This window comes from Colias croceus, chromosome 3 (assembly GCF_905220415.1).
Source record: "Colias croceus chromosome 3, ilColCroc2.1".
Taxonomy (NCBI): domain Eukaryota; kingdom Metazoa; phylum Arthropoda; class Insecta; order Lepidoptera; family Pieridae; genus Colias; species Colias croceus.
The window spans coordinates 6,401,973-6,421,380 of NC_059539.1; the positions used below are offsets into that span (position 1 = coordinate 6,401,973).

Genomic DNA, 19,408 nt, shown 5'->3' on the forward strand with positions numbered 1-19,408 from the left:
ATAAGGTCTTTAAATTGTTTTATTGAAAAATTCCCTTACATTATATTTAATGAAAAACGTAATGATATTGGATAATTATATTGGATTATTAAGAACTTCCTTCATATGAACCAACAGCCAATAAAAGATTGCGCCTAGTAAAATGTAAATTTTTAAGTGGTGAGTTTTTAGTTGCAAAGGAGCGCAATAGAAATTTTTCTTCTTTTGGTGCTGAGTTATTTCCGGTGTTATCATCATTTGTACTTTCATCTGTAATAGCCGCAAAGTCCCACAATTTGATAGTACAATCCAAAGAACCTGTAACAAAAATGTTTGAATAAAAATAGATATAAGGCTCGGATTCATCTGTCACTGACGTCGGTCGCGTACCGTCAGTCGCGTAGCGCGCTGACCATCAGCGCCACAGAACAGTAAAAACTAATAGAAGTGTGATGTGGGCGTTGCCCACGTGTCACTAGTAAGGTAAGATCACCTAACTTGCTCTCAGTTGTGCGCAGAAAAATATTCGAGTCGGTTGTCCGCTGTCAAACCTTTTTTCCATATTTATTCATTAATAAGGACGTGTTGTTTTGTATTAGAGACCAAAAATGATAGCAGACACAATAATATCAGCAATGGAGGTATTTCATACCATCGGTAAGTCTTATTTTAATTTATTTTAAATATATTTTATGTTATAACTTCGCTCGTCGTAATTTGTAAAAAATTTATAAAAATATTAAGTCAAAATGAACCTTAATCCATAAGAAATTAGTACTAATATAGATTGAACAGCAAACAAGACTTTCTGGAATATTATTGCAATAAACAAACGAATGTCGGATTAGTGATGCATGTGGCGCATATCGATAGTATTGTAGGTGCTGTGCTGACGCAGGATTTTCGGCCGCGTCGCACAGTCACATAGCGTCGCCCCTCAGTTGTCCCATAGCTCGCGCCACCGACCCACGTTTTGTAGTTAGTGAATATAAATAGTATATTTTTGTGTAATTTAGAAGAAATATAAAATTTAATTGGCTGCTATCTTTAATTTCATCTCCCTACACACAGCTACACTAAATTGGTGACCCCGACGTGATATCTACACTAAAGTATCGATACTTTAGAAAAGACAATCACTATAAAATATTAAATTTTATTTTATTTTTCCTTAGCTTTCATTAGTCCTATTTTATTATAGATTTTCCAAAGAGGCTAATTTAAAAGAGAAATGGATAAATGCAACGTGACGAGTTAACTGGATGCCGTACAGCACTAAGCAGTCTAACAAAGGCCACCGATACATCAAACCTACGGCAGTTCCAATTTAAAATAATGCATAATTTCTGTTTGTATTTTGTAAATATAGATTTATACTATTCTATTCCGTTTTTTATTAAAATATAATAATATGAAAAGACGTACTTAGTAGTAATAAACATACTCCAAAATGTGACACATTATACTATACTCATATAATAGAAAGCAAAAAAATTCACAAAAAAATATTTATTTGTGAATTATCGATAACAAGGCTGACATCCCTTAGACCATAGCATCAAGTTAATGTCATTAATGTAGAGTGATACAAATTTCAACCTTATCTTTATGTGTTGAGGTTCAAAGTTATATGTATCGAAAACTAACGCCCTCTGTTGTGGAGTAGCTGAATGTTTTCGGATTTGGAATTTCTGAGCAAAGAGAAACAAAACAGCTAATATGCCTAGAGATGTTATATTAAAATAAACCGTAACAGGGTGCGTTAGGTTACATATTGAAATGCTGAATTTATAACCTAAGTCAGTTTTGACTCAAATTAAGCTGTCCAATCAAAGGCATAGTTTACTTGTAGTGTACTGTATAACTATCGATTTAAATGTGTGGGTTTGGCGACACTGGTTTTCATACTAATTATGACATTATAGCACTTCTATTAGTTTTTACTGTTCTGTGATCAGCGCCAATGAAAACATTCGTAGTGCGATACTGACCGATCCACAGTACAGTTGTCTACAAGTGGATTTGTTGTGGATTTGTGAAGCGGAGTTTGAATTTGGGATACTATTATAAACCCGTTTATAAATTGTTTAGTGCTGCAGCATACGCAAGCGGAGACGGCGTCAATATAGAAAAAAAAAACAAAAATCACATTCACCCAATTGTTGCTGCTAGGGTGACGAATGGTGAATTTTCTACTTTATTTGAAAAGCTACGTCAGGACGATGAAAAGTTTTTTTAAATTATTTTAGAATGAAAGTAGAAACTTTTGATGAACTGTATGTAACGACTGTACGGGCGCGTGCCGGCGATCGGGAACAGAGTGAGGACGCTCATATTGTTCTATAGCGCGTCAGACAACCGACGAAAGCGGCGCTGACGAGCGAGACCGACGCGCGCCTCTGATGTCAGCGTTACAGTGTGGTGCTTCATAGAACACAACGTATATTCGTACGCGAGGAATTCGGGCCTTAGATCTTGAAGTGCAAGTCCTATCTAATGTAAGCCATACACGCAACGGTCTATCGTAGAGGTATACCTGCGCAGATCAACCGGTCTGTTGGTAGGCTCTATTCCCGACATGTACAATTACGGTCTACAAGCGCAGGTATTAGGTATAACTGTATAGGTGAACCTGTTAGGTCCTCTGTAGCGTTTGTGGCAGCAATAATAACTTGTTGTAGTTATTTTTAACCGATTGAGCCCCAAGCGGCCCGATCGGTCCCAGACACAATAGATTTTCTATTGTGTCTGTGGTTCCGGGGCCTGAGTTATTAATCTCTATAATATGAGATACAAATTGCGAAAACTAACCTGACGATAATATTGCGCCATCACGGCTGAAAGCTAACGTGGTTATGGGCGCAGTGTGGAAAAGCGGAAGAGCGGCTGTAGGGGAGCCGGTTGAGATGTCCCAAACGATGATCTCACCGCCTCCACCACCGGACGCGATCCAGCGCCCGCATACTGAGAATGACAGCGTAAATATTGTGCGCTGAAAAAAGGTTGTTTGTGTTACTATCATATTAAGAATATATACAGTTAACCAAGGTAGTTACTTGTTGTTGGCGGCAGGCCCTCTCAAGTGGACTGTAGTGGCGGGGGGGTTTGTAAATAATACAAACAATTATTTCTTCATACGCAGAGGGCCAGGGTGCCAAGCCGGAGCGGAGTTATTTCCTTAGTTTCTTCTTGTAGCGCGGGAGCAATTGGAATGCCATGACGCAACCGGTTTTGCGTCGATATTTATACTCTACGTGTTATCCCCTCCACTCCGGCTGGCCACGCCCCTTTCCTCACCCTTTATTTTCATTCTCTTTATTTTTACACAATTTTACATTTTCTACGTTTTCATTACATTCATTATTATATTACTAATTAATTCTACATCCATAACATATCCCGCCAACGCCCCGTTTAGACTGCGCGCACGATTTTCCCGAAATTTACTTTTATACTACCCCGTCCCCCGCTTCAGGTGTATAAATATACTGCGGGGAACGGTTTGTGCGCGCAGTCGCGGACGTGATGCTGTCGGGAAAAGAAACATTAAATTTACATATCCTAATCATTACATAATCATTAAATATTAACATCTACAATAGTAAATTCAAAGAAAGACAAAACATTATCGTATACTTAAGGCAACACATAAACAAAGACATTTTCAATATTCAATAAACAAACATAAACATTTACTATCATTAAACAAGACATAAATATTTTAAATTCCAAGTAAATAAGTCTTCAGTCATAATCTTTCATGAATTTTCCTATCTAATTATGACTACGTAATAACAATTTAACAAACATCTTTACATATAAATTCGCTATTCTATTCTTAGTTATAAAATAATCCTTCAGGCATAAGCCTTCAGGAGCTTACTCTACGTTAATACTGGACAGATTAAATACTTTACTTTCCAAACATATAAAACTTTACATTTAAGAACTCAAATAAGACATACATTTATTCATACTAAAAATAAGCCTTCAGGCGTAAGCCTTCAGGAGTTTATACGTTATCTTATTCTATACTAATTAAATGAGTTGTGTACTTTACATTTACGTTTCGTCGTGCACATTTCTCCCGCCGTCGCACTCTGCGATTCGAACTGGTAGCACGGCGATCTTCTTGGTGGGCCGCCGGAGGATTCTGCCGCCGCTGGTCTCCACGTCGACCACTCGTACCTCGCCGTCCTTGCCGGGATACGTGGCGATGACTCGTCCTCGGGGCCACGTGTTCCTCGGATGATTGGAGTCGCACACGATGACCAGGTCGCCGATCTTGGGGGCCGCGCCGCTTGCGTGGGGCTCCCGCCGCTGTTGGAGTACGGGCAGGTACTCTCGCACCCAGCGTCGCCAGAAGGTGTCGGCGAGCTGTTGCGCGCGCTTCCAGTGTGTGCGCGCTGTTGTTTGGTCTTCTTCGATGGTGCAGGGTGGCGGCACGTAACAGTTGGAGCCCAGCAGGATCATATTCGGTGTGATGGCGGGCGGCACGTCGGGGGTCACGGCCACATGAGTGAGTGGGCGTGAGTTTACGGTGGCTTCTACTTCGGCGAGGAGTGTGACGAGCGTCTCGTCACTGGGGTGCTGCTCGTGAAGCGTGTGGCGTAGGGCTTCTTTCACGGTGCGTACCATGCGCTCCCACGCGCCGGCCATGAATGGGGCGGCCGGCGGAAGGAAGCGCCAGCTGATGCGGCGGGCTGCTGCTTCTTCTTCAAGTGCGGCCCACGCGTCCGTGAGCTCTCGGTTGGCCGCGCGGAAGCACGTCGCGTTGTCACTCCATATTTCGGCCGGGCAGCCGCGCCGCGCTATGAAGCGGCGCAGCGCGTTGATCGCTGAGTCGGTGCTGAGCGAGGCGACGACTTCTAGATGTACTGCGCGCGATGTTAAGCACGTGAAGAGGGCCACGTAGCGCTTCTCTCGATGGCGGCCGACGGTTACTTCTTGCGGGCCGAAGTAGTCGAGTCCGGTGAATGTAAATGGGCGCGCGTGATGCGCGAGGCGTGCGGCAGGCAGGTCGCCGGTGGATGGGCGCGCGGGTTTGGCGCGCAGCAGGCGGCAGCGCGGGCAGCTCTTTAGCACCTCCTTTGTCGCGGGTCGTATTCTTGTTATCCACAGTCTTTGCCTTAGTTCATTTACTACAATTTCGACGCCGCCGTGATGTAACTTTTCGTGTACATGCTGTATGTAGAGCTGCGTATACTTGTGTTTTCCGTCGAGCACTGTCGGGTTTGCGGCCTCTGCCTCGATCGCGCTGGCTTCATTCACCCTTCCTCGTAGTTTCAGTATTCCTTCCTCGTTCAATGCGACACTTAATCCCGCTAGTGGACCTTGACATTTTTCAGTGAGCGGGTCTCCTCGCTGTAGTATCGCTATCTCTTTTCCGTACGTTGCTTGTTGTGCTAATTTCACAAGCACGTTTTCCGCGGCGCGTAGGTGGCGCGCACTCAGTATTATATATTTTCTTTCTTCGTTGTTCGGACGCGAGACGATTTTCTCTTTGTTCTTTTTCGTATTTCTTTTCCACGTCGCGTCCTTTTCTTCGTTTTTTCTTGTACGTTTTCGACGTGTTGCGTTGACGAGTTGTTTGGGGCGACGACAGAGTTCGATGAATTGCAGTACGCGGGCCGTTGTGCGCACTAGCCGAGTCCATGTTGAGAAGCGTTCGAGGTCGATGAACGCGGGGGCGGGGTCCGACGAGTTCAACGCGCCGCATTTTTCTTTTTCTTCGCCCGTGTCGGTGATGTTTTCCTTCTTCTCAACCGGCCAGTCGCATTCTTCATAGCGGAGGAAGTCTGGACCGGTGAACCAACGGTGTTGCGGGTCGAAGTCAGCGGGGGTGTTGCGTGTAGCGTCGTCCGCCGTATTGTGCGCCGTGGGAACCCAGCGCCATTCATCCTTCTTCGTGAGATCTTCTATTTCGGCTAGTCTGTGCGCTACAAACGTCTTGTATGTGCGGGGCTCGCCGCGTATCCATGCGAGTGCTGTTCTCGAGTCGCTCCAATACACTTTTCTCTTGAAGACAAAGTCGTGGCCTTCCTCGACTGTTCGTGTGAGGCGTGCTCCGAGCAGGGCGGCTTGCAGCTCCAGACGTGGAATCGATACCGGTTTCGTGGGCGTGACTCTGCTTTTCGCGGCGGCGATCGCGATGTGTATTGATCCGTCGGCGCGCGTCGCTCTGATATACACGACTGCTGCGTATGCCTCTTCGCTGGCGTCCACAAACGTGTGTACCTCTCTCTCAGCAGCGGGTTCGTAGTCATAGCAGCGCGGGATGCGGAGCGCGTCGAGATGCTGTATATTCGCCACCCAGTTTTCCCAGCGGTGTTGTAGCGCGTCGGGAATGGGGTCGTCCCAGCCGGTGTTGTACTTCCACGTATCCTGCATTATCCTTTTCGCCGGTGTGAGGATGGGCGCGATGAGGCCGAGTGGGTCGAAGACCGACATGATGAGACTGAGGGCTTCTCTCTTCGTAGGTGTTCGCTTATTTTCGATTATTTCTTGTGGTACACGTTTCGTGTTGACACGAAAGCCTATGTAGTCCTGCTTCACATGCCAAAGTAGCCCTAATGTTCGCTCTGTCTCGCTCCCGCCGATCTCGACGGTGGTCGCCCCGGTGTTCGTAAAGTTTCTTATCGCGTTTTCTTTGTTCGACGCCCACCCACGTAGCTCGAAGCCGGCGTATCGATGTATGCGATCGACGTGCGCCGTTATCTCCTTTGCTTCATCTTCGGTCGCGTAGCTATGTATATAGTCGTCCATATAATGGTTCTCTTGAATCGCGCGTGCGGCTGCCGGACTCTCGTTCGCGTGTTCTTGCGCGTTTCTATTCTTGATGTAGAGCGCGGTGCACGGTGATGAAGAGGCGCCGAAGATGAGCGATGTCATACGATATTCATCGGGCGGCCCGTCGTCGCGTCGGTCGCCACGCCAGAGGAAGCGCAGCGCGTCGCGGTCTTCTTCTATAATTTTTATCTGCATGAACATTTCCTTGATGTCGGCGGACACGGCGATTGGATGTTGACGGAACTTCATGATGACGGCGGGCAGAGATTGCAGTAGGTCGGGCCCGGGCAGCAGCATGTCGTTGAGAGAGCGGCCGTGTGACTTAGCGGCCGCGTCGTGCACCAGACGAATCTTCGCTTTGTCCGGGTTGATCACTGGAAAGTGTGGGAGGTACCACACTCTCCCGCCGGTGGGCGGAGTCTGCGCCTTCTCTGCATAGCCGGACGAGAGTAGATTTTCGATTCTTTCCTCATATTGTCTCTTCAGCTCTCCGTCTTTGTCCAATTTCTTTTCCAATGTCTTCAGTCTTTTCAGTGTGTCGCCGTAGTTGTTCGGTGTATCTGCGGACTCGTCTCTCCATAGGAGTCCGGTTTCATATCGGCCGGACGGCAGGCGTTGACTTTTCTTTTCCAGTATGTTGAGTGCCTGCTGCTCCGGGTCGCTGCGTTGTCGCTTAGGTTCGATGCCGATGGATTCTAATTCGAAGTATTTCTTCATCATATTTTCGAGTGTGTCGGGTGACTTCTCCGCTTCCGAGAGATGAGAACAGAACAAAACTGGGTGCTTGTTCGATGAACGGCAGCCGTGCAGTACCCATCCTAACAGTGTCTTCGATGCGACGGGCTGACTCCTCTTGCCGTGCCGTAGTTTACGTGTTATAATGAGCTCCCAGTTGTCTTGTCCGATCAGCAGCTTCGGTGTTGCATTCTCGTACAGCAGGTCGTCTTGCAGGTCGTGCAGATGGTTGCAGCGGGCGATGTCACTTTCGCGGATGGACTGCGTGAACGCGTGGAGTTGGTGCACGGTGCGGGCGTTGTCTAATACGTAATCTTTTTCTTCATGCCGTCCTCGTACTCGTGCCTTCACTCTCTTGCTGTACTCGTGCTCGTTCTCGTGTCCATTCACACCTTGAATTGTGATGGACTCGCGTGGCCCGTCGAGACCCAGCTGTTCTGCAAGCGCCGTTTCTATGATGGTCACCGTGCTTCCCTCGTCGAGCAGCGCGTACGTGTCGCATTTTCCTTTCGGCCCCGTGATGGTGATGGGGGCGATCTTCAGATACGCGCGGCGGCGCGTAGGTTGCTCCGACGTAGCGCTGTTGATGTTTATCGCCGACACGAGGACTTTTTCGTCGTTCTTCGTTTCGGCTTGCGGTTGAGTCGTTTCTTCATTTTTCTTTTCCGCTGTCTTTGTATGATGGAGCATCTTGTGGTGCTTCATGGTGCACCCGTTGAGGCCGCATGGACGAGCGCGGCATGTTGCTCGTTGATGTTTGCTTCGCAGACAGCGGAAGCACACTCGATGTTTCTTCGCTATTTCCCATCGTGTATTTACGTCGCTGTTCGTAAATTGTCGGCACTCGATAAGCTTGTGTTCTCGCTCGCACACCGGGCATCTTGTTTCTCGCTCGCTCGCGTTGCTTGCTGCGTAGGCGCGCTCCGTCCTTTTCCTTGTTATCCTCTCCGTCTCTGTGTCTAACGGAGCGTAACTGGAGCACTTGTCTGCTTCTTTATTCAGGAACTCTGCGAGCTTTTTCAGTAGCGGTGTCTTGTCTCGTTCGTCGGCGGCGAAGTCGTACCACTTATTCTTCATGATCGGTGTGAGCTTCTCGAGCACCTGCCGCAGCATTTCCGGGCTGTGCAGGTATTCTGGTTTTCCTAGTATTTCGACGGTGGCGACGATATTCGCTATTTTGTTTGCGAATATGCAAACATCCCGGGGGTTGTCCGACACTCGTGGTAGCGATTTAATTTTTTCCATTTCACCCAAAACGAGCGTGTCTGGGCGGCCGAACCTTCTCTGCAGGGCTTCGATGATCTTCTCGGGTCCGGTGTGTGATATGAGTAGGGCGGTGACGGCTTCTAGGGCTGCTCCTTTCAGCGCCTTCCTCAATCGTGCGACGTTTTCCCCGTCGGTGAATCCCTCTTCAGTTTCTTCATACGATGCCTTGAACGATAGCCACTCGTTGCTGGAGCCGGTGAACGTCGGTAGTTCACCGCCGTATCTTATTACTTTCCTTTGGCTTCTTGCGACTTCGTTGAAGGCGGTTACAATTGCCGCAACTTCTGGTGACCGCGTGGGCGGGTCTTTCTTCGGTTCCCGTTGCCCGTCGTCCTGTTCCTGGCGGGCCCCCCATCCTCGGTCTTCCTTGTTGTCGGTGTTCTTCGCTATGTAGCGTGGCGGTGAGAGCTCGCGAGTCGGGTTGGCGGCGGGTGGCAGTGGCTGGCTTGAATGCTGTTTCAACCACGACTCGACCCGTCGTTCCGGTTCGTAGTCCTCTTCTTCCTCTTCCGTTGTTGATTCTTCTTCAGCGCGGATTCTTTCTAACCGCGCCTTTTCTAGTTCTGCTGCGGCCTTCGCTTGTTCCAGCTTTAGTTCGGCTAGGCGTTCCTTCGCCTCCAACTCCGCGAGGAGTCTCTTGCGGGAGGCTACGGAGCGCCGCGACCGCACCTCTGATGCCTGGCGGAGCGTCTTCGAGCGGCGTGCTGGCGACCCGACGGCGACGTTCGATGGCGCCGCGAGAGCGGCGTTTGTATTTAAGTTGACGTTGCTTATTGGCGCCGCGAAAGCGGCGGTCGTCGGCGTTGTCGGCTGGCGCCGCGAAAGCGGCGTTTGTGTATCCTACGACGGGTGACGGCGCTGGCTGCAACTTGTCGGCGGGCATGGTGCTCGGCGTAGGTGGCGTCGAGCTGCTCTTTTCTTCTGTCCTCGTCGTTCTCGTCGCGGTCGTGCAGGTCTCCGATGTCTCCGTCGTGCCGCTCGTTTCTTCCGATGTGTTCGTTGATGACGTTCCTGTGGCGGTGGCGGTCGTCTCGGATACCGATGGCGTGGCTCCTCTTCCGCTCCGGCTTCTCGTGTTCATTTTTCTTCTGATCCGGCTCGAAGGACCAATGTTGGCGGCAGGCCCTCTCAAGTGGACTGTAGTGGCGGGGGGGTTTGTAAATAATACAAACAATTATTTCTTCATACGCAGAGGGCCAGGGTGCCAAGCCGGAGCGGAGTTATTTCCTTAGTTTCTTCTTGTAGCGCGGGAGCAATTGGAATGCCATGACGCAACCGGTTTTGCGTCGATATTTATACTCTACGTGTTATCCCCTCCACTCCGGCTGGCCACGCCCCTTTCCTCACCCTTTATTTTCATTCTCTTTATTTTTACACAATTTTACATTTTCTACGTTTTCATTACATTCATTATTATATTACTAATTAATTCTACATCCATAACATATCCCGCCAACGCCCCGTTTAGACTGCGCGCACGATTTTCCCGAAATTTACTTTTATACTACCCCGTCCCCCGCTTCAGGTGTATAAATATACTGCGGGGAACGGTTTGTGCGCGCAGTCGCGGACGTGATGCTGTCGGGAAAAGAAACATTAAATTTACATATCCTAATCATTACATAATCATTAAATATTAACATCTACAATAGTAAATTCAAAGAAAGACAAAACATTATCGTATACTTAAGGCAACACATAAACAAAGACATTTTCAATATTCAATAAACAAACATAAACATTTACTATCATTAAACAAGACATAAATATTTTAAATTCCAAGTAAATAAGTCTTCAGTCATAATCTTTCATGAATTTTCCTATCTAATTATGACTACGTAATAACAATTTAACAAACATCTTTACATATAAATTCGCTATTCTATTCTTAGTTATAAAATAATCCTTCAGGCATAAGCCTTCAGGAGCTTACTCTACGTTAATACTGGACAGATTAAATACTTTACTTTCCAAACATATAAAACTTTACATTTAAGAACTCAAATAAGACATACATTTATTCATACTAAAAATAAGCCTTCAGGCGTAAGCCTTCAGGAGTTTATACGTTATCTTATTCTATACTAATTAAATGAGTTGTGTACTTTACATTTACGTTTCGTCGTGCACACTTGTTTTAAAACTCGGAAATCTTAAAGATTATAATGAAACATTTCTGGTCAGTAAAATAATTTATTATAATTATTTATTTCTATACTAATATTATAAAGCTGAAGAGTTTGTTTGTTTGTTTGAACGCGCGAGAACTACTCTTACTATCTCGAGAACTACTGGTCCGATTTGAAAAATTCTTTCGGTGTTACATAGCCCATTTATCGAGGAAGGTTAAATGCTATAATATCATCACGATACAACCAACAGGAGTGGAGCCACGGGGGTGAAACCGCGTGGAGCAGCTAGTTTTTAATAAAAACAATAGGTACCACTTACTTTGTGACCAGTCATAATGCGAACTTGTTGGCCAGTCAGACAGTCCCAAAGACGCACAGTTCGGTCGCTCGACCCCGTTGCAATATAGTTCGAGTTGGGATGGAATTGAACGCACTGGCGGAGAAAAATGTATATATTTTAAAGAAAATACTATTTCAAAAAAAATATGAGAGTAAACTACTGTCTTATTACTAAAAAAAATACATTTATGTACTCGTAGTTATTAATATGTTAGTTATAAACATCATATCAATTTCTGCTTACATCAACATCAGACAAATGTCCAGCAAAGATCCTCAACGGTTGATGATGGTCAGTGGCCCACATACGTACTGTGTGGTCATGGCCACTGGACACAAAGTAGTGACCATGTGGAGACCATTTCACATCCCAAACTGGCCACACATGACCTCTATATACCACTAGACATGTCCAGCATTGCAATGACCATAATCTGACTGAAAAAATAAAACAAGTGATAACTGCATTAAAAACAACCGACTTCAAACATTTACAAATACAGACAAAAATGCTCATAAAATAAAAACTACTGGCTATCCGAATAAATTTTTTAAGGGACCAATTCGACACCATCCTGCATCGAACAAAAAAGAATCACGTAAATCGGTTCAGAAACCTCGGAGTAATCGGTGTACATATGTCGTGGTCATATCGTAGATTTGATCATTTCATGATATGAGTGGCCATTTCACGAAATGGTCGCATATCGTGAAATGGCCAATTTAGTTTGGCCACATCATGATGTGGTTTGGGCAGATCAATGATAAGAAATCGTTTCACGATATGGCCAATTAACGCACGGTTTTTTCATGAAATGACCAAAATTATTTGATCATATCGTAAAATAGTTACATTAATCGTTGGTAGAGGCGCTGCAAGCTCTGTGTTTATGTGATAAGATGGCGGCCGCTGGCGAAAATTAAATTATTCGCAGTTAAAAACTTCATAATTCGTTTAATAACAATATTATGAAGAAAGTCATAGCAAAGAATTTACGACGAAGAGGTACGAGTAGGTACTATGAAAAATGTGGATATCTTATATGTATTTTAGAAAAAATGCGACTTAAATAAAATTATTTAAGAAACTACTACTATATTATTATTATTGTTTGTTTTTTAAAAAGCGATCCGCTTTTGGCACTCGCCGGCCGCTACCGCGGCACGCTCGCTTTGCTCGCTCGGCTCGTGCGTTGTTTATCAAAGTCTAACCTAACCTAACCTAATTGTTTTCTATTGCAAAAACGATTCGATTCTGGCAGTCGCCGGCCGCTGCCGCGGCACTAACTTAAATGACATTAAACAAGTTTTTAGAATATAGTTATTCTGAAATTTTTTAATATTTTATGGACTCTTTATATTTTATACGATCTGGGCTGGAAATGTGGATGACCAAATCGTGAAACGTTGACGATTTAACGATCTGATCAAACTATGTTGGCCATTTCACGATATGCGACCATTTCGTGAAATGGCCACTCATATCATGAAATGATCAAATCTACGATATGACCACGACACATACATAAAAAAAAAACATACCGACCGAATTGATAACCTCCTTCTTTTTTTGAAGTCGGTTAATAAAAATAAAACTGTATGTTTAAGTTTTTCATTTAATAACTTGAATTCAATATCTTGTAATTGTTCCTTAGAAAATAATATGAATTATGAATTTATGAACCACTATATTTATATACTTAACACTTTTTTTCTGCGTTTAGTAACAATTTTTTTATTGGGACACCCGCATGGTAATATCCTTATAATTCTCAAAATACTTATTGAAATTAAAATGTTTCACAAGATTGAAAAAAGTACTACTTCGACATGATTCAATTTATTTATTACCTGTGGAATCTTCCGAACAAGACAGGAGCATTGTTTTAAATGGATCAAATCCCACTTTGTAGACAGGTCCAGAATGACCATATAGTGTACGACATGTATCTCTATCTTTTTCCTCCATCATTCGCACAAGGACATCACCTGCAAAAATTAACACTTGAAATTACAAAATCCTGCTACCTTACATTGACTTACTTTACTTGTAATGAAAATAACTAAGAAAATCATCTTAATTTTGTCATTAATTAGAATAACAGAATTCTATATATAGTAGAAATAATACCTGCTTCTCTATCAATATCTTGCAATTTGTCAACAGATTTCATTCCCCGTAGTCTTACAGTTGTAAGCGTCCATACCTACAATAATTGAAAAAAAAAAAATCTGTACATTATTTGATGCAATAACCATGTATGTCAAACTAAAATAACATTGTAATCGTGACAAATTTTTATCATTGTTTTATTAAACTAACCTTAATAGTGGAATTGTTAAAGCCCACTGAGAGTAATGTGGAATCGTCACAAATGTCAGCGCACAATGCATTATTACCGCTGTTGAGCAGTGTATAGAAACATATAGAAGGCATTGTCTCTGGTCCCAGTTGAACACGCTTGGATGCTTCTCTTAGAGCTTTCCCTTTTTCTATCTTGTCAGTTTCTTTCCTTCAATTGCAAATATTTACGGTTGAAAATCAGAGACCATATTACATTATTGTTTACATAAACATATGGCTAAGTTGAAGAATTGAAAAAAAAATTCTAATTTTAATTTTATAACTTATACATGTGCATTACAATGAAATGATATAGCATTTTACTTGATTTTCCTAACTTACAATTCTGGTAAAGGAATTCTGTCATTCGGAGGAGCATTGGGGTCCAATTTTGGCTTTTTCATAAAAATATTATCCTTTTTAGCTTTTTTCTTTTTGGGTTTATCAGCTGCTTCTTCTACTTCCTCTTCATCTTCTACTGGTGTTGGAAGAACTTCTATATAGGGTTCTTTGAGTAGGCCATAGTATACTTTGGCCCGGTTCTCTGTAGATAAAATGAATGAATCAAGAGTATTATTTAGAATAATATAAATTTTGAGTTTAGACTGTTATATTAGTCTGTTATTGCATTCATAAGGAAATTATGTATAACATACCATTTCTTGTGGCTTCACCAAGAATTCCTCCAGCAGTTGCTCTTACTTGAGCTTGAGTTCTCCCAGGTCCATCGTGTACATCAATTTGTATGTGATTATTTATAATATTAATAATAACTGGTGAACTTTTCTGTTCATGTAGAAATCGCTTTAATTGGGAAGATGCATCCCTTGATAGTTGCACCTCAAATTTATTTGAACTAAAACAAATAATTATAGCATAGAATACAGGTATATGGATGGAATATCTTAAAAAAGGAATAACCCATACTTCGTTAAAAACAGGTTAAACGCAGATCTAATAATCATAACAATGAAAATATTTCAATAATTATATTATCAGAATCTACAAGTAATTTCATACCTGTATATCTCAGCAATTTCATTCCCTTTTATCTGTTCTTTTGTTTTCACTATAGACAGACGTTTCAAATCATCCTGATAATAATCCTCTTGTTCCGGACCAAATCTTTCCAAAAACTTTTCAGCATGTTCATTGTGGTCATATAATATAAGAACTAAATACATGTGAACAAAAACTGGATAGAGAAGTGTTGATAATTCATACTGTAAGTAAATATGCAAATTTTAGTTTATTATATTTTAGTAATTATTTCCGATTGTTTTTAAACAATCGGAAATAATTAACTTTAATTAATTAAAGTGTGATTAAGATATATATTTATTATTTACCTTATAAATATCTAAGGAGTTTTCAATATATTTCTTGAGACCATCGTATGCAAGTTCGTAAGTAAATGGATCACTTTCGGTATGATGAGCTGTGAGGATACTTGCTAGTTCAACCTCTGGCAAGTCTAAATTGTCAAATTGAGTATCACCTAAGTTGGCTTCCTTTCTTAGAATTTCTTCAGTGCCCTGAATAGTAATAAAAGTAATATTGATTCTATATTTACACTGCTATCTGAGTATAATATAGTATATGTATTACCTTTAGATTGTATTTTTTCAATAAGTGGAGCACAGCAAGTAGTGGTGTAGATTTGTCTCCCATTTTTTATTACTTATTCGTTGTTGCCTGTTGCCTGAAATATGTATAAACAGTTTTTTTAAATAAGATAATAATTTTTCGTCATTATTAGGAACAAGAAAAACACATTTAAACTACACACACATGACACAAACAAACATTTCAATTTTCACCACCGAATGTCAAATCATTGCTGTGAAGTGGGAGCTGTCAGCTGTCATAAGAATTCATAGATTATAGTAATACACACAGATTAGAGGCAATTACATGCCTAAGAGCTAGCAGCAACGAGCAACTTTGTCTCCGCAACTATTTTGTCTCTCCACCCATGGGGCATGGGCTATTATGAAAGTGCGCGCACGTAGCGACGCAACTCCCCATACAAATTGATGGGAGAGACAAAATAGTTGCGGGGACAAAGTTGCTCGTGCGCGCTAGCTCTTAACTAGAGTCTAGTTGTATGTAGTATATAAGTTATAACGTCTACTTCTCGTCGCAATCTAGGCGCAAAAAACGGTTCGAGGGAAAGCGTTTTTGTTTCCTAATTCCTACTTCACTCTTTCTAATAAGGTGACCAAGCCTTAATCGTAGTCAAAGAAAAACCCGCAGATTTCCAGGATAACACTAAATTTTGTCTTTTCTCATGTCTCAAGCTATCTCTGTAATATATTTTATCCAAATCGGTTCAGTAATCAGTATTGAGATGTGAAGAAGAGACAAGACAGACAAAGTTACTTTCGCATTTACATATTAGGTAGTTTAAGATTAGGTACATAATGGGTACATATTATGTCTTAATTAAGATTGCCGATACGTAACCATAATTTGAGTACTATAATAATATGTAGAGTAGTTAGTAGTATTCATGTATGTTGACTTTTAATCCCTCAGATTTATAATACTTGTAGGGATTTTGAAAAAAGTAGTGAATCTGGACATCCAATTGGACTCTTAAGCATGTAAGTAGTCATAATTTGTGGTAAATAACTCAAATCAAATGTTAGGTACTTACCTTATACTGAGTTTTGATGAGACGATTTATTTTTTCTAAAAATAATGATATATGCAAGATTCGTCTCAGTTTGGGAGTCAAGCGAATCACAGACTCCCGCCCCCCCATGTTGCGCGGATTAAACTATATCATGTAAAGTAGACCGTGCAAATAAATATGTTCATTTTATGTTATACAAAAAAGCAGTTAATAAAAGGAAATATAATATGAAAAAGAAACTCATTAATACATAAAGCAGTAATTTATTTTTGTAGTTTTATTCAGAAAAAAAAGCATAATATAATGCGTTTTATTCTATAAGAGAGATTACAATCTCTTAAAGTATCGTTTTATTTTGTCTATTTAATTAAGATATGTGCATTTGTTCTCACTCTTTCTACAACATTATGAACAGTTATTTTTTTATATATAATATATCTACGTATAAGGCGTGGTTTATTCTACACAATATATCAATTATTTTTGTATTAGACCATACATACATTTTTGTGATGAATAAATTATTGTAGTACACCTTTTCTAGAGCTGTTGGATCGACAATGAGTTCGATAAACTCATAAAGTTGAGAAATTAGTTGGTAAATTCATATGAAATAAACAATAGATAATATAGGACCAATATGACACTTTTTTTGTGGGATCCTTCCTTTATTTTAGTAGTATCCAAGAAGCTTATATCCTCTAAGTAGTATCAGTCAGAATCGACATTCGAAATCGAAAATTTAACAATCCAAAAGTTTTCAAACTTCGGTCAAGTGAATGGTACATTGGGACGACTATAAATCTCATTTTGCAACCTTGTCCGCAGTCCGGAACATTGTTAAAATTGCAATTAAATAATTATTTTGCTGTATGGTCGCGAAAAAAATTCCGGAAGTTCTGCAAACTTGGGGAAGTTTTCGATATAATATTTCCTATCACATATTAAATTTGCAACCAATTTATGTGTACGGAACATTGTTAAAATTGCAATTAAATTATTTTTTGCTGTATGGTCGTGAAAAAAATTCCAAAAGTTCTGCAAACTTGACACAGATATCGGAAATATATACCGAACGGTTGTATAAATTTGCAACATTTTTCGTTGACCGGAACATGTTTATTTATAATTATTTTTAATTCGTGGTCATTTTTTCGAGTAAGGTGGTCTCGGAATAATTACAAAAGTTTTGGAACTTGGTTGCAAACTTCGAAAATCGAAATCTGTTCTGATGCATTTACAAATTTGCAACCTCATTCAGTTTAATAAAAAAAAACATTAATATTCAATATTAAAAGATGTTCCGTACACTGAGATTGGTTGCAAATTTAATACGTGATATTAAATATTATATCGAAAACTTCCCCAAGTTTGCAGAACTTTTGGAATTTTTTCACGACCATACAGCAAAAAATAATTTAATTGCAATTTTAACAATGTTCCGGACTGCGGACAAGGTTGCAAAATGAGATTTATTGTCGTCCCAATGTACCATTTACTTGACCGAAGTTTGAAAACTTTTGGAATTATTGTGAATTCATTGTCTTGGCTGACTGGAGTATAGATTCTAGATTCGACAAAAATTCGAAATTCAACATATCCAAAATATCCTCAGATAAGCCAATGAGATTACTATCAAAGGCACTCAAGGCACTGTGCGGGCACAACATCAATGGATTTTAGGTTTCGTTTAGGATTTCCAAGATTTTAGTATAAGACTCTAAGCTCCCTGAAAAATGTATGATACGAGTTGAAGAAAAATCATTTTCTTTCTTTATCTAGATATATATAACCAGTCATATCAGACAGCACTAGAATCGTAATTTCTATTTAACATTGTGTTTGATTAAAAACGCATTTAACTTTAGTGGTAATCTATACTAATATTATAAAGCTGAAGAGTTTGTTTGTTTGTTTGAACGCGCTAATCTCGAGAACTACTGGTCCGATTTGAAAAAAAATTCCAGTGTTAGATAGCTCATTTATCGAGGAAGGCTATATATAGGCTATATATATCATCACGCTACGACCAACAGGAGAGGAGCCACGGGGGTGAAACCGCGCGGAGCGGCTAATCAGACATTATTTGAATAACAATCCAACTAGAAACGTGAAATATTCGTCTATAATCTATATTAATAGATTTCAGTAACAAATACAAAATATATCATATAATAATCACTCATTACGCAAAATTCCAAAGTCCAATGGCCAAAGAGCCTACTATAATTAAACATATTATATTTAGTTAAGTACTATGCTTTATAAAATTTTAAAAATTTTGGGAGTCTTTTGAATGGGTAGTAAAATATTAACGGTAAGTTTTATCTACAAATTACCTACAGAGTAATTTATTTGGTCGTCATAATATTATATGTTTTATCTATAAAGCTTTATTATATTAAAATGCAAAAACTGTAATAACTGTAAAAATTGATTAACCATTAGTAGGATGTATAAATGGTCTGATCTATTAAGCAAGCCTACTTACGCCTATGGTATTTGTTAGAAATAAATAATATGATGATTTTACACATTTGTGATTAAAGTACCTAAACCCAGATATCTACTACAATTATTATCCTTAACCCTTATTCAAACGCGAGCCTGTGGAGGAGTTAACAAAAAAGTAAGATACGTTCCTAGGTAATTTTAGGTCGTAGATTTCAAAAATACACACAAAAGAGGGGTTAGTGGGGGGGAAGTAACCTTTTTTTTGGTGGGAAGTATAGATCCCGTCATCTGTTCTCTCTTGTAAAAAGGTTGGAAAGGTGGGAACTATAGCACCCAGTGTCCCAGTATGACACCAATATTTTCAAACACTAGCTAGTTGCCCTGACTCCACTTGTGAATTAAATTTTATCGTTAAAAATAATAAAGATCATATTTTTTAATAAAGCAGGTGAAAGCACTCCTCAATGCAAGTTTCTTTTACTAAGGGAAGAATTCGGGAATTGAAAAATGAATGACTTCAACATAAACAAGGCATTTTTCTAAAACAAAATAAAAGCAAAAGGTAAATACTAATGTATTGAGTTAACTGATCAGGAAATAATGAATAATAATAAATAAGTTGCTTAAACCAACTAAAAAGATTTTTGAGACACACGGATTTTATATATAGAATTTACGAATGTCGTGTGCAGTGAAGAACACTGGGACGATATCTTCCCACTTATAGACTTA

The 19,408-nt window shown here is 40.8% G+C and overlaps 1 protein-coding gene across 1 annotated transcript; it reads right to left on the reverse strand.

Annotated features, from left to right (window-relative positions):
* Positions 1-71: 71 nt before the first annotated feature.
* Positions 72-15,401, reverse strand: LOC123705786 (transcription initiation factor TFIID subunit 5). Its single transcript, XM_045654800.1, has 13 exons — positions 15,374-15,401; positions 15,193-15,286; positions 14,934-15,119; positions 14,605-14,807; positions 14,241-14,440; positions 13,927-14,128; positions 13,564-13,753; positions 13,372-13,447; positions 13,092-13,229; positions 11,485-11,678; positions 11,221-11,334; positions 2,791-2,971; positions 72-297 (listed from the first exon to the last, which is right to left on the reverse strand). Exons 2-13 carry the CDS (start codon positions 15,253-15,255, stop codon positions 89-91), a joined length of 1,956 nt encoding a protein of 651 aa, XP_045510756.1. The 5' UTR covers positions 15,256-15,286; positions 15,374-15,401; the 3' UTR covers positions 72-88.
* Positions 15,402-19,408: the final 4,007 nt, after the last annotated feature.

Coding starts and splice junctions, on each gene's coding strand:
- LOC123705786 (XM_045654800.1), bottom strand. CDS start 15,255: ATGGGAGACAAATCTACACCACTACTTGCTGTGCTCCACTTATTGAAA. Junction 13,754..13,926: donor AGAATTCCTTTACCAGAATT/GTAAGTTAGGAA, acceptor TTGCAATTGAAG/GAAAGAAACTGACAAGATAG. Junction 11,679..13,091: donor TTGTTCGGAAGATTCCACAG/GTAATAAATAAA, acceptor TTATTTTTTCAG/TCAGATTATGGTCATTGCAA.